Source organism: Manis javanica, chromosome 1, assembly GCF_040802235.1.
Source record: "Manis javanica isolate MJ-LG chromosome 1, MJ_LKY, whole genome shotgun sequence".
NCBI classification, from domain to species: domain Eukaryota; kingdom Metazoa; phylum Chordata; class Mammalia; order Pholidota; family Manidae; genus Manis; species Manis javanica.
The window spans coordinates 206477850-206492821 of record NC_133156.1 but is presented as its reverse complement, the minus strand read 5'-3'; the positions used below and the strand labels follow the sequence as shown (position 1 = coordinate 206492821).

The 14972-nt window shown below is 58.0% G+C and overlaps 1 protein-coding gene and 1 long non-coding RNA gene across 3 annotated transcripts; one reads left to right on the top strand and one right to left on the bottom strand.

The window, feature by feature from the left end:
* Positions 1–619: 619 nt before the first annotated feature.
* Positions 620–13403, top strand: SIX3 (SIX homeobox 3). Of its 2 annotated transcripts, XM_017663434.3 has the most exons (4): positions 620–985; positions 9341–10145; positions 11967–12126; positions 12476–13403. In XM_017663434.3, exons 1-4 carry the CDS (start codon positions 943–945, stop codon positions 12563–12565), a joined length of 1098 nt encoding a protein of 365 aa, XP_017518923.2. In that variant the 5' UTR covers positions 620–942; the 3' UTR covers positions 12566–13403. The 2 variants fall into 2 exon arrangements, with proteins under 2 accessions (XP_017518923.2, XP_036846692.1); XM_036990797.2 differs by having other exon boundaries at positions 11967–13403.
* On the bottom strand, positions 7475–9342 carry LOC118967002 (uncharacterized). The gene is made up of 3 exons (XR_005053762.2): positions 8972–9342; positions 8230–8552; positions 7475–8125 (listed from the first exon to the last, which is right to left on the bottom strand). It is a non-coding gene; the product is annotated as an uncharacterized lncRNA (long non-coding RNA).
* Positions 13404–14972: the final 1569 nt, after the last annotated feature.

The following is a 14972-nucleotide window of genomic DNA, read 5'->3' as shown; positions in this document are numbered from 1 at the left end:
AGTGTTTCTCCAATTCTCCTGTGTGTACTCAGGTACAATTGCAGGTATGTTCTGTGTACAGTCGGGTGACTCAGGTTTAGCCTGACCTCAAACCTCCTGGGTCTGAATGGGGAGAAGGTGTGCAAGTACAGTCTGGGAACTTGAGGTGCGGTGGGAGGTTAAGAAGGCTTCATGGTCCCAGGGCCACCGAGGCCTCTCTTATACCTTCATCTGCCCAGCTCTTAACCTTCCAGGAAGAGGGAGACCCTCCACTGATCCTGTGTCTCGCTCCCTTCCAGAAGGGTTGGAACATCTTCTGGGACCTCTCCTGGTGAATTTGGGCCCAGCCTGTTCAAATGGACTGTAGGGGGTTTCGGATCTCGAGTTGGCCCCGAGGTTTGCGACCGCACCCCACCACAGGCCAACAAATGGCCGAATGTGCCCCGGAATCCTGGGGAAGATGCAAGACCCAACTGTAGAAGTCACGGAGTCTTGGGGCAAGAGATATGCGTGTTTGTGGGCGACAATTTCCTTGGTCTCCCAGGAGCGCAGTATTTGTAACTGGGAACTGGCCTGAGCCCGCCCCCTCGGCTCCTCCTCCTGCCCCTACCTCTGCGCGCAGAGCTCAGCGGGCGCCGGAGCCCAGGTCCCCGCCACCCCCGAGCACCCCGGGGCCACGCCATCTCTTAGAGCCCTTGCAGTGACCTAGGAGTCTGGAGCAGAAAGGAATTGTACCAAGAAGGGTGGCCAGGGCCATCCAGGGGCTGCCTTGCGACGTACTCCACCGGGAGCCGCCTTGCTGGCCGGCGCGCCTTCTGGTCTCCCTGACTCGCGGAGCGCTGGCCTCCGGCGAGCAGGGGTGGACATGGGAGTGTGCACGTTCTCTCGAGCGACTAGAAGCGTCTCTCGGAGGGAGCGTGCGGGAACTTGTGCGTTCCCGGAATCCTGTATGTGTGTTTTCTCATGAGTGCGAGAGAGAAAGATGCGGACCTGCGACTAACTTCAGGTCAGTTTGTTCATAAAAGGCTATTGTCAGTCCGTGGGTGGGTCGGTCTGTCTCTCCTGCGCATTCGCATCAAATGAGGCCATCTATTCCCCGCCCTCCATGAGCCTTCTAAACAGCCAAAGGACCAAGGCCTGGGGTCCCTGAGGCCTGGCGGGGTGAAGCCCTTGATGTGCATCTCGGTGTTGTGATCCTAAGGCCCAAGCTGACCAGGTACCCAGCTAGGGTTAAGCTAGAAAACCTACGTGGGAAAGGGGGACTTGGAAAGCTACCCCTACACCCAACGTAGCATAACGTCCCAGTCTCTGAGAGTTGGACCGACAAACCCGCCTGCTCACTGCCGACCCAATACAGGATCCGGATTGGCGGCGGGGGAAGAAAGGATGGTGGAGTTGGGTTGGTACCTGATGGAGGTGGGATGGAGAGGGGAAAAAAGACTGGGTGGGGATGTGAAGTAGGGATAGAGTTGGGGCAGCCTCTGATAGCGCCAGCTTTTCACCATGCTTTGGGGAGGTGGGTCGGGCTGCGCAGTTACCACCCCACCCCACAGACACCGGAAAATAAACCTAATGATGTAGTAATTTAGGAGGGGTGAGGGGCTGGGCGAGAGGAGGTAGGGAGGACAGAGGACTCGCTCCCCAAGAGCGAAGGCAAACAGCTGTGAAGGCGCTGCCCGCGGTTCAGGCTTCCCAACAGGTTAGCTAGACGGAGATCCACCCGGCGTTTCGCAGGAAAAGGGGGGGGGAGACTGAGCGAAAGGGGGAGAGAGCCTCACAAGAGGACAGAGGGAGGGAGGGAGAGGAGCTAGGAGCGAGAGCGTGCGCCGCGCGGTTTAAAAGGAGACACACTTCCTAATGAATATTTATCCGCCGCTGCTTCCTGCTCCCGGCTTCCCTTACCTTTGCGCAGGTAAGATCCTCCCTGAGCCCCAGCCCCGGGGTCCTCCCAGCTCCCTCAGTCATTCTCGAGCCCCGGTGGCGGCCGGGCGGAAGGGCTTCTGACAGCGGGGGAAAGCGGAGAGTAGGAGGTCTGCTACGCTCGCGGCAAGGCTTGAGCGCGGGGCCTTGAGACCCCGCACCTACCAGGACCGCGCGAGGGGGTTACCTGTGTGAAGTGGGGGTGAGCGTGCGTGTGTGTGAGAGAGAGGATGTGCGCCCACAAAAGCGCGCGCCTGTTTCCCGCGCGCTCTGAGGACATTAGCCGACTTTTCACTCGGACTTCTTGCCCCGGCCTGTCTCTGCTTCCCTCCCCTCCCTCCTCTCGCCCCCTCCATCTCCCCTACCGATTCCGGACCCGGGCTGCCGAGACGCTCTTCAGCGGTTATTGTACAGCTAGCGCAGGCTCCCCCGGGCCGAATTCTGGGCCGCTCGTAAAAGAGGGTGTATAGTTGGGTCTCCACACAAAGGCCGCCCGGCCCTGGGGTCCCCCGGTCCTCTTCCTGCCAGCTACTCTCTTGAGACGAGGCGACACGCTCCCCCTCTCGCTCCCACACACACCTTGGAGCACCAGGGCACACAACGGAACCAAGGGGCATCAGGACCCCAGCGTACTGTGCGGCGCTTCACAGGGCCGCCCGCCAGTTGTCCTGGGCTGAAACTGGGGGCCCGAAGACCCCCAGGGAGAGGGCGCCTCTCACCATCCCCCTTCCTCGCGTGCGGGAGGAGGGCAGGGAATTGCGGGCGGCCAGTGGGAAAACTGGGAGGGGAAAGGGTAGGGGGCTGGGGAGGGGCTGACAGTATAACCAGAATTCTTAAGTGGACTTACCCGGCCACCTGTTGAGAATCCATTTGGTGTCGGCCGGTTCTGGAGCTGCGCGAGGGGGACCCTCAAAACCAAAAGCCGAAGTTGGGAAAAGAAAATTCTCTGGCTATGCCCAGCGTGGCCCGTCTGGCTCACAGCCCTGCACAAGGTCAGGCGGCTGTACAGCCAAAAGCGACTTTGCCAGGTCCCCGTCACCGCAGTATCCCCCTCATCTCACGTCTCCTCTGCACCAAGGCAGGGGACTCGGGCTCGTGGACTCGGAGCTCAGGGCCCAGCACTGGCCGTTCAGCTTAAGCCGGGGCAGACTTTCTAAGCAATGCTCAGAAGTCAAGAGCTGCAGCATCGCCGCCTCGGCGCAGCCTTTCAGGATGCGGTAGCTCCTTATTCTTGTGCCTCGGCCTCTCTGGTCGCCCCCGGACAAAGCCCGAGCCCGGCCTTTCCCTTCCCGCTAAATCCTCTTCGGGGTCAATGCTCTACCAGCACTCGGCCGCGCGCTTCTTCTGCCAGCCGTGTGGCTCTTAAAGAGCCGCACCGCCCGCCCCCCCTCCGTCCCCCGCCCTGCGCGCTCCCCCGACCCCCGCCTCCTCGCCTCTCTCCTCTGAATCTAGCCCCCCACGCCGACGCCTTAGGTCCCTGCTGCCCCGAACACTGCCTGCGGACTCCTGGCCTCCTCCCCTCGCCTCCTCCCCTGAGCAGTTGGTGAGCCTGGCCTTGGGACCACAGAGCTGTTTTACCCTCTGCCTCAGGTCCCCCTTCTCTCCAACAGCGTCTACCCCTCTCTTCCTGGCTCCTGCCTTTTCCCTTTGGTTGGATCAAGGCCCCGGGACAGCCATGCCCAGTGCAGAGATGATCCCTAAAGATCATCAGTTTGGGGTTGAATTAGTGGGCCGTGGGATGGGAATGGGGTGGGGAATGCCAATTGAGGTGGGGGAGAGGGGAAGAGATAGAGGAGGAGCAGACCAGGTGGACTTGGAAAGCTCTGCTATCCCAGGGCCTACCTAGCCTTTTTGCAGAGGGTGAGGGCTGTCTGGGTACCATTCATTCCTAGAAGTGTCCTCCCTAGAATAGGGTCCCAAGGTTACCAACTTGACCAGGCTGCTTTGTTTTTGAGGAATTGTGGACATTGAGTGTGGGTGGGGATGCACCTCTAGAAGGCCACAAGTGTGGATCTGAGAGCAGCCTACTTCCCAAGCCAGGAGCATTAATCCTCCAAGTGTAACCCTTAAAAGTCCAAGAACTGTGTGAGCAAAGAGGGACCTTGAGTGAAAACTGTCCAGGGAAAAGGAAAAGGGCATCAGAGAACAGAGGGGGCAGAGAGGGAAGGAAGTCTACTTCTCTTTGAGAGGACTGAAGCACACCTTCTAGTGGGGTCCCTTCTATTTGCTGGCCAGCAATGTCACCTGCCCCACTGAGAAAAGGGAAAGTAAGATGGTGGCTTTTTGGTCTCACTTCCTTCCAGTGCACTCTCTATCTCTCCCTAAGGCCTATTTTAGTCCCAGTTTCATCCCACCAGACAATTGTTTCTGCACAGAGTGGACCTGACTAAAGTAATTTCCTCAGGCCTCCTAAAGACTGGCAGCATGAGTAAAGAGAGTCCAGAGAGGCCAGGGCTCTCTGAGAGGGGTTGCAAGTAAGCCAAGGAATGCTGGGGGACCTTGCCTTTCCTAGTGCCAACTGTCACAGCATTTGATTGTTTGAGCTCTGTGGATGATAGGAGCATGATTGTTTGAGTTATTGAACGTGCCCACCCTTTCTCAAATCCAAGCCCTAGCACATCAGTTTTGGCTGTCATGGGAGATCCCTACAAAGAAATAGGCAGCCTCTTGGACAGTGGAGAAGGGAAGGAAGAGGATGGAAAGCTGGACCTCCCCTGGGTATCTGCCCCCTGCCACCCTGTTAGTCCAGATGCATCTTTAAGGAACTGGGGTGACTGTTTGAAATTGGCCCTCTTGGGAGAGGTCGGCAGTGCATTCCCTGGGCGAGAACCTGAGGCTGCAGCCTCCTCACCACAATTTGCAAGGCTTACATCCCCCCATCAGTTACCTCTCTCTGTTGGGGCCGGTCACCACAGCCAGCTAGGCCAGTTTCGTGCCCACTCTTCCGGGCCCAGCAGTGAGGGGTGCGGAGGCCCAGGACAGCTAAACTTCTCCCGTTTGAGGATGTGGGGGGCGAATGGGGTCTTTGGCGGGTGGTGGGGCTCATTAGGCAGAGCGGGGTGCCGAGAGGCCGCCTTTGAGCCGTCGGGGCGGCTTCATTAAGCGGCGCTAACAAGGCACACAAACGCCGGGCCGACAGCTTTCTTGCATTGCCGGGGCCTTAGCAGGGCGCCAGGCTAATGAGGGTCACTCAAAGGGGCTGATCAAATATTCAAATTTCCCCGCTCACCGGGAACTTTTATGTGCGGAGAAAGTTGAGGCAACTGAGCTGTGTTTACTGTCCCAGGCGACAATTGCACGGAACCGGGCCCCCCAGGCCCGGGGAAGGGGGGCGGGAGGCGGGGTGGGAGGTGTGGGCAGGGGGCGGGGGCGCAGTAGTCGTTGTGGTTGCTGTTTCCGCTCACAGGGAAGTTCTCGGGGTCCTGGGAGGGTTTCCGGCCGTCTTGCCCGCGGCCGCCGCCCCCCCCCTCCCGCGCTCTCCCCAGCCGCGCGCTCCCAGCGCCTCGGTTCCCAGCTTTGGGGAGGCCGGATCGCAGGCCGCCGGGCCGCCCCACCCGGCCGGCTGGGCCGGAAGGGGCGTCACCCCGCCCCCCGCCCAGACTAGTGCACCCGGCAAAGCGAGGCCGCGTGGGCGCCCTTGCCCAGCCCTCCAGTCCTGCTTTCCTGGAGGCTTGCAGACACCCTAGATTTTACCGGTACCCCAGGAAAGAGAGTCTCTCAGGCGCCTCTCCTGGTGGGGTTGAAACTGCTGGGTTGGGGCTGCATTTGTAAATGCCCAGTGGGTCTTGGGGGGGTTGGGCACTCTCCGAAGCATCCTTTCTCCCTGCACCACCTGTACACCCAGGATTGAAGTAGGGACGATAGTGGCAATTTTGTGACCTCGGCCGGGGCAGGCGCCAAGTTCCAAACCCCCTAGTCTGAGCAGTCGGAGGGCAGGAGAGACCTGGAGGCCCCGTGGCTTACCTAGCCATCCAAATATCGCCGGCCTGAGAGACCCAGGGCGCAGGTGCCCCCTGCGCGCCACTCCTACAGGCACCCTCGGTCTCACCTCCCCGCCCTTGCCTGCTCAACGTCTCCGGCCGGGAAGGCGGCCTGAGTCCCGGAACCCGAAGTCCTCTACTCCCACCTCCTCCCCAAGGTCCAGCGCCGGAGACTTTGGAGGGGACGGTCTGACGCCCCACAGCCCTCACTCCAACATACACACATGGTCAGCACTCCTAGCCCAAGACCCTGCGAAGCCCGCGCTCTCCGCTCCGCAGAGAGCCAGTCCAGTCGTCCGCACCATCCTCCCCAGCTCTCGGGACTCTCAACTTACGGGCTCCGGGCGGCGGGCGTCGTGCTTCAGGACAGAACGGAGAGGCACGGGTAGCCCGGGGCCGCGAAGTGGGCTTGGTGGGTGGCGCGGAGGTCGGTTCTGCAGGGAGTCTCTGACAGCCCGGGGCTGCCCGGCCGCCCGGCCCTGTCCCGGCGCACAAAGCCGCGCGCTTTGCACTCCCAAGCGGTGGCCGCCACCAGAGCAGCCGGGGTGCGGCGGGGTCCGTAGGCGCCCCTGCCGAGACTGGGTGTCGCCGAACTGAGTCTCAGCCCCACTTGCCTCAGTTCTCCCGGGGTGGTGATGGTTTTCGATTTCAGCGCATAAGGCAGAGCCCGCGGCACCTGCCCTGCTTCCCTCCCGGGCGGGCCCAACAGCGGCGGGGCGAGGGCAGGTCGCCCCCACCCGGAGGCGGGGGTTGTGGAGACTGGGAGGGGACTGGCTGGGTTCACCCGCCCGCCCGGCGCCTGGGTCCTCGGCTCCAGGGGATGCAGTTTCGGGGTCACGAGCTGCTTTCACAAAGTTGAACACAATATTCGGAAACCCACCCGTAGGAATTCTCCCCCCACACGCGGCACAATACCCACTCCCCTCCCCTTTCCCATTCCTTCCTCCCCGCTTCCTCCTCCTGCCCCTTTCCCCTCCCACCCTCCGCGTATAATCCTTCTCCTCCGAGAGAAAGAGATCGGGAAGAAAAGATGAAGCGTCTGTTTTTGTGTCCCAACCTTAGGGCTCTTTCTGGGCCCTCAGGAACGACCGCCCAGAGCTTCGCAGCTAAGCAGAAAAGGACTCCAGGCCAGGAGGAAGATATATGGAGGGGAGAGAGCACCAGAAGTGGGGTTTGGCCAGTCTTCCACTTGGGCGAATATTTCCCTGACTCAGCCGGTTTAGTACCCGCAACCCTAGCTGCCCCGGACTGAGAGCCGTTATTGGCCCCCTCGCCAGCCCGGAGCCTCCCTACCGCTTTGGAGCCTCCAAAGAAGCTTGCACTTCTCTGTGCAGGAGGCCTGGCGCTGCAGGAGTCAAGGCCTAAGCAGGGCCCGAGCGCTGGGTTTAGGGCCTGGGACACTCGCAGCCACAGTCACGTTACGTTTCCCATTTAAATTCTCTCTCAATCTTTCTCCTTCATTGAGATCTCCAAAGTGGTGTGGACTCGCTGCCTCACCCCCAGATCTGCATCGGAATGTAGAAAAGATCTTTTTTCAAAAAAAGTTTTGAATTCCTCAATGATTTTTCTTCTGGAAAGGCAGCTTAGGATAATTATTTCAGCTTTATTGAGGGCAGATTAGTTGAAGTCTGGACGCTGCGTTTCAATACGCGTTGTACACGGGCCGACAATGTGGGCATTGTTGGCTACTGTGTGTGAACTCATTCAAAATATACACTTTTTAACACCAAACCGAGTCCTGTCCAAATATACACAGTGCTGGGGGAAAGACGTCTGTGACCCCGACAAATCTGCGTAAATCACACTTCCATAGTTTCAGAAGCCTCACAAAGAGAGGCCTCAGCTCAAGGCGCTGATTACGTCTTCTTAAAAGCGACATACCTTAGAATAAATACCCATGCCGGGCCTGGGGTTGCAGTGGCCAGAGGAAGGGAGGGCCCTCTCCATTCTGTGAGCCTTTTGGGGGCTCTTTTTGGTTTATGGCTTTACTTTATTTAGAGAAATTAGAGTTTCTTTGTTTTTTCCTTTACATTATAAGCAAACAACATTTCAGGCCTATCTGCTTCTTTGGGGGCAGCCTGCAAAGGTTTGAGAATTCTGGAGCTGGTAGGCAGGCCCAGAGCTCCTTGGAGGGGTAGGGGTGGGGGTTAACAGGTATCTGGGTTGGGGTAGGGGCGTTCAGAGGTCTCCCAGGCTTCTCAGCTCTGCAACTTCCTCCACAGCTCCTTGGGGAAGGCAGCTAAAGTCTGGGGGAAAACAAAGAGGTGATTTGTTTTTAAGATAGAAATAAGTGTACTGTTATTTCTACTGCTATTTTAAAATACAGGGAAATAGGGGAAATGAAGGCTACCTGACTGGGGGCAGAGTAAAGAGAAGCCAAATTCAACGGAGAGGAAGTTGGAGTAAATGTGGCTGAAGATCATCCTGGAGACAGGAGGTCAAAGCTGCTTCCAGGACCCTGGATCCTGGGCTCGGGCTCCCAGGGGCCAGATGCGCCCCGAAATCTAGGATCCCGGGCACAGCAGCCCGCAGGGCCACGGACAACACTTGGTAGCGCCCATGATCTCGTCTCCTTTCTTCATCGCCGCTGTTAGTGCTTATATAGGCAGAAAGCGTAGGCCCGACGTGCATACAGTGCGCAAACCGTGCGTGCTCCCGTGGCCCTTGGCCTTCCTGTGATGTGGGGAGCCTGTTACCCCAACAAAATCCCCCCATCCCCTTTAATTGCTCATCGCATTCAACAACTCAATGCCCATGGCTTTTTGAATTTCTGGATCAACTTCTTTGGGGGAAGAGGGAGGAAGGGAGCCCAGAGCGAGAAAAGCAGAGAGAGAGAAAAAGTGGGTGGGGGGGGGGAAGTGGCAAGATTAAGAGTTGCAAAGATTTTTAAAAAATTCTCTTTCTCCCCCTTCTCCCTCTTTCCCTCCTCACCCCCTCCCCCCGACTCTGGCTAAGTGGTAAAACCTTCCTTACGTTCTCGGTATTGATTGGCAGGGCTGACAGTGATTGGCAGCGGTTGCCGTGGCAACGCCACAACGACACGCCGCAGACCAATAGAAAAGCGAAACAAAATGTTTCAATGCTGCACTCACTGTGGATTTAGGGGAGATATTATGAGGCTGTTGTCATTAGGGCGATTGCTGTGGAATCGCTGAATCTTGACTCGGCGGTGGTTGGCCCTCGCTCTCCTCTCTCCCTCTCCGTCTCGGGTTCTCTCTGCGCGCGCGCGCCGGGCCGCTCTCGGTTCCTCCCTCTATGTGGCTGCGCGGCCGTGTGTGTGTGTGGGTGTGTGTGGGGTGCGGGTGTCCCCTACGCCCTTCCTCCTCCCCCTCCTCCTCCCGCTCCCCCCTCCTGTCCTCCTCCTCCTCCCCCCTCGCCTCTCCCTCCTCCTGGTCCTCATCGCCCCTCTCCTCTTCCTCCCCTCTCTCTCCCTCTCCCTGAATTTTGTCCTCTCGTCTCAGGTCAGTCCATGGTATTCCGCTCCCCCCTAGACCTCTATTCCTCCCACTTCTTGTTGCCAAACTTCGCCGATTCTCACCACCGCTCTCTACTTCTGGCGAGTAGCGGCGGCGGGAGCGGTGCGGGCGGCGGCGGCGGCGGCGGCGGCGGGAACTGTGCGGGAGGCGGCGGTGCTGGCGGAGCAGGCGGCGGCGGCAGCGGCGGCGGCTCCAGGGCCCCCCCGGAAGAGTTGTCCATGTTCCAGCTGCCCACCCTCAACTTCTCGCCGGAGCAGGTGGCCAGCGTCTGCGAGACGCTGGAGGAGACAGGCGACATCGAGCGGCTGGGCCGCTTCCTTTGGTCGCTGCCCGTGGCCCCCGGGGCGTGCGAGGCCATCAACAAGCACGAGTCGATCCTGCGCGCGCGCGCCGTGGTCGCCTTCCACACGGGCAACTTCCGCGACCTCTATCACATCCTGGAGAACCACAAGTTCACCAAGGAGTCTCACGGCAAGCTGCAGGCTATGTGGCTCGAGGCGCACTACCAGGAGGCCGAAAAGCTGCGCGGCCGCCCGCTCGGCCCGGTGGACAAGTACCGCGTGCGCAAGAAGTTCCCGCTGCCGCGCACTATCTGGGACGGCGAGCAGAAGACGCACTGCTTCAAGGAGCGGACTCGGAGTCTGCTGCGGGAGTGGTACCTGCAGGACCCCTACCCCAACCCCAGCAAGAAACGCGAACTGGCGCAGGCCACCGGCCTCACTCCCACACAAGTAGGCAACTGGTTTAAGAACCGGAGGCAGCGCGATCGCGCCGCGGCGGCCAAGAACAGGTCAGTGGCGGGACCCGAGGTCGGGCTACAGTCTCGGGCTGGGGAGTGGGAAAGGGTTTGAAATGCGCGGGCAGGACAGGGTGTGAGAAGTCACGACCTCTTGGCTGTTGGAGAAAGTTTCCACTTACCCAGATGAACACAAGAGGGGCGGTCTCTGGGTTTACTGCTTGCGTTGCTGGAGAGGGGCTTTCCTCAGGGTGGAGAGTGTGTGTGTGTGAGGTCATGAGTGCCCACCGCCTCTGGTCCCATTCCCTGGGAGTCAGCTCTGAGCTGCACCCAGCTGCCTCCTCAGCCGTTCTCCAGCTCCGTGCTCCTCTAGAGCCTTCCCACAGGAAAGGAAGGAAAAGGATTCTTGCCATCTAGTTCTTACTCCTGCATTGCCAAACCCCCGGGGGAGGTTGTGGTGGAGGATCCACAAATGTCCAGGAGAGGAAACTAAATCTGGGTCCCTGCCACAAAAGAGCAAGGGCGGTGACCACGATGCTGTGGGCCTCCTTCCCTCAACATTGCAGGTTGCCTGACCAGGAGCAGGGAACCAAGCTGGGAGTAGAGCGGCTGTGTGTGTGTGTGTGTGTGTGTGTGTGTGTGTGTGTGTGTGTGTGTGTTGGCCCTCCTGCATCCCCTAGTTCCACTAAATTGGGAAGTGGACAGAAGCAGGTAAAGCCTTTCTGACAGCAAGTTGGCCACCAAGTCACAAAGTTGTGCTGGGCCTGACCAGTCAGTTGACTTGGGCCTGGGGCAAGTAGGGAGAATAAAAACTAGAGGGAAAGAGGGGGGAAGAGGAGAAGAGTGGTGAGAAAAGGGAGAAGGGAGAAGGTTGGCTAAAAGCCTTGATAAGGAGGTCTGTGTTGCTACCTAGCCTGGAAAGGCTGGGCCTGGTATGCTGCAGGGAACAGAGCCACAACTGCTGACAGCTGCAGGGGCCTGGAAGCTGGATGTGAGTTCCTAGTGTGAGTGAGTGTGTTCCGTTTCAGGTGGCCCAGGCCTGAACCCTGGGCCCTCTCACCCTTGCTTGTGGAGCCAACTTTTCGCCCAATGGGGGGAGTGCCCTGGGCTAGGGGAAGGCCTCCTTGTGGGGAGAACTCAGAGACACTAGGTGCGGCAGCCGCTGCCTGGCCCAGGAAAGGGGCCGCCAGAGTCTGCTTTGCACTTCCCCCTGCCTTCTCCTTTCCCCCTCTCCCTGCCTTCTCTTTAGCCACTGTTTTAGCTCAGAACTCCTTCGTTTTCTCTTCCCCTCCTCCTGCGCTCTGCTCATGGAGCTTGTGAGCAAAGCCAGCCGGTCCTACACGGGAGAGGCGGCGGGTGAGCAACCCGCACTTCTGGGTGTGCTTCGAAGAGCTGGGGCAGGAGGCACTGCGGGCACCGGACCGCTCCTGCGGAGGCCTGCTCGGTCTGAAGAGTTCCAAGGGCTGGGGAGGAAAAAGAACCCTGTTTCCTTAGGAGTTGAGCTTCTTCGGGGGCCCCGCGTCCTTCGCCGCGCGCTCTCAGGCCTCCCCAGGAGGCGGGCCTCGGGCTTTCCCTCTCCGCCGAATCCGGTCCGGATCTGGGAAGCCTCGGGAAGCTTCAGAGAGCCCGGGGAGAGGAGCCGAGGGCAAAGGCCCGCGCTGGGGAGGCTCAGAGAAGTATACGGAGTCTGGAGGAGCGGGTGCCAGCGGAGAGCGGTGTCGGGGGGCGGAGGCGAAGGGCGCGGGGTGGGGGAGACCGGGAGCTTGGGTGGCGTCAGGCCGCGCTCCCCGCAGCGCGGGCGCAGGGAGGCGGCCTGGCGGAGCCGGGTGGCGGGGCCTGTGTGTCAGGGAGGGCGCCGCTCTCTGTCTCCCGCAGGCTCCAGCACCAGGCCATCGGACCGAGCGGCATGCGCTCGCTGGCCGAGCCCGGCTGCCCCACGCACGGCTCGGCAGAGTCGCCGTCCACAGCGGCCAGCCCCACCACCAGCGTGTCCAGCCTGACGGAGCGCGCGGACACCGGCACCTCCATCCTCTCGGTAACCTCCAGCGACTCGGAATGTGATGTATGATAGCCAAGGCTGCCCTCCACCCCTCTCCCCCCCTTCGCCGCCCCCTTCCCGCCCTCCTCCTCTTCGTCCTCTCCCCCGCCATCCTCGAACAAACCGAAATCAGGATGCACAATTATACACACACACAAGTACACACACACTCCCACCCCAGCCAAGAATACATAAAAACCAAGAAAAATAAACGCGAACCGTCAACAACCCCAACCGCCATCTACTACCACGGCCACCCCAAAGGACCGCGACGCCAACAGACAGTCACAAACGCTGATGTTGCGGGCAGAGAACATAAAAGAGGTGACAATTGTATACTTTCTAGGACAAGCACGGCTTCTCCTTTCGGTTCCCACGGACCCGGCACCCCACCTGCATGACGATTTATTTGTATCTGGGAAAATATTCTCTCTAGTTTAAAACGATTTAAAAAGAGTCGACTATACAAAAACCGACCACCACTACGACGACAAGACGACAAAAGCAAAACAGACAAAAAGAGGGAAAAAAAATAAAACCGCCATCTCCGTTCGGAATTTGTTTTAAAAAAAAACTTGAGAGGGAAATAGCAAATGTTTCTCGCCTTTTGTTGCTCCCTCTCCTTTTTCCTCTCGTTCTCTCTGTTTTTAAGTCCAAGTATTGGTCAAACAAGATGCAATCTTCTGTTTTTTTGTTCAGCAGACAATCATTTTCCTCGTAAGCACCTTTTTCTCTCCACTCTGTCACTGCCTGTGTGGGTACTGGTTATAAATGTGGAAAAAGAATAGTTATGACTGTAACAGATTTTTATTTTTATTTCAAAATTTTATATGAATTATGTATATCTTAATGATCAGTCATTTTCCCAGTTTGTAATATATGTGTAGAGACTGCCTGTAAATGATAATGCTTTTTCTCTCTCCCTTTTTCTTTCTCTCTTCTCTCTCCTTCCTCCCTCCCCGCTTACCTCCTTCCTTTTTGGGGTTCCCCTCCCACTCGGTGTTCCGGGCGTCTTCTTGCAGTCCAGGCGTGGCGTGGTGGGCTGGGTTAGGAAGAGGGACCCCATCGCGGAAGCGGAGAGTGAGACCGTAGTATTATTCTTATGCAAAAGCTGTTTCAAAGTATTTCTTAGCTGCTTTGGAGATATCGCTCACTCCCCGTAGGGCGCTTTTACTGTTATCTTAACTGCGTGTTTATCTATATGTAAAAACTTTCTAAAGCAAATACAGTATTCTCCATTTTCGTATCACTCCCCGAGACTGGTGTTTTTGTCTGCCTCTGTGCCGCAGCCCCGGGGTGCAGCACCCGGCCTCCGCTTCTACTCAGGCTATGCCGCCTCAACTGGGGCAGAATTTTAAGGCTGGGTCTGAGCTTTTTCCTGGGAGTTGGGGCAGGGTAAGACGGGAACAGGCCCCTTTGGAGAAGAACCCAAACCAAATCTGAGCTCAAAGAACCGAGAGGGCGCAAAGGGAGGGGGCCTTCGCCGTTTTCCTCAGCGACAGGCGGGGTCCCCAGGACCTACAGCCTTGTGGGTCTCTAGGGTGTGTTTGGCGTCTTTCGGTTCTGGTTGTTCACCCCCTCTTTTTTTAAAGGGAAATCACACAAAGTCGCCAAACCCAAGTATCCATCCCAGCTGAGCTGACAGATTTTTCCTTTTGTGGGAGGCGGGGCCCGGGGAACTACTGTAGTCGGGGTGTGGAGGGTAGAGAGTGAGGGAGAAGGTAGCTTGAGTTTAGGACCTAGAATCAGGACGGACCCTCCTCTGCACGACCCTTGTCTGCCTCTGTGTGACTGCGTGACTTGCCTTGTGTGTCTCGACCTGTCTCCTTTATATTTCCTCTCATTTTGGGGGATCAACTGGAGTCTCTCGAGCCGAAACATTTCAGAGCTGGTTTACACCTTAAAACGAAAACCAAAAAAACCCACCACCTTTTGCTAATCAGGTTCCTGCTGCGGCGAGGCCTCTCCGCCCTGCACCGGGCCCCCCACAGTTCCCTGTGACGGCGTGGCTGGCGGCGCCTCTGCCGCTCTGGGCCAGGCTGGCCTGTGCCCGAGGAGGAGCCAAAGAGATAATTTCAGAAAACTTGCCTTCACTTGAAAGTCCAATTTCCAAGCGAGGAGGATTAGGGAGAAACGTGCCTGGAATTTCGCGCCCATTTCCAAACTAATTTTGACTTCCGATTTCCTTTTGTCTCCATCCCGGGCAGCACCATGGGGTTTAGGCAGGCCAGACTGGGCAGAAAGGTAGCCAAGGCCTGGAGGTGCCCTGGGCATACAAACTGGGCCTTGTGAGCCAGAGTGTGCGCTTGCTTGGAGAGGAAGGTTCCTGCATGTGTCCCTATTTAGATCCAAGGCATCCCATTATGTGGCGTGTCAGTCAGTGTCAGAATTTGAGTGTGTTTACTGCCTTGGAAAAATGTTATTCATGACACCACATTTCAGGCAGTATTGACCCAGGTGACAGGAATTTGGGGAAGGGGCTGCCTAGGTTCTGCCCAGCTTGAGCCTCTGTCTGGTGCACAGAATGATGTCTAGGAGGAGGAGCTTTATCCCCTACTGTCACACACTTGAACCAGAGCTTGGGCCTGGAAACCCAAAGAAGGGGGCTGTTCTGAAAGAGTGGAAGGTCTAGATGGACCATACCAACTAACTAACCAAAATTGATGAGTGGAAGGATAGGGGGTAGCACTGCTTGAGAGTGATTCATGGAAGGGTCTTAATTGGTGACACTAGGGAGCAGATGCCTTTTTGTCTGGGGACAGTGGACAAACATGTGAAGTTAAAATGCTTCCTTCTCCCAACATACCCAACGGAGAAAGCCACTTTGGGGTATCCAGTGCACA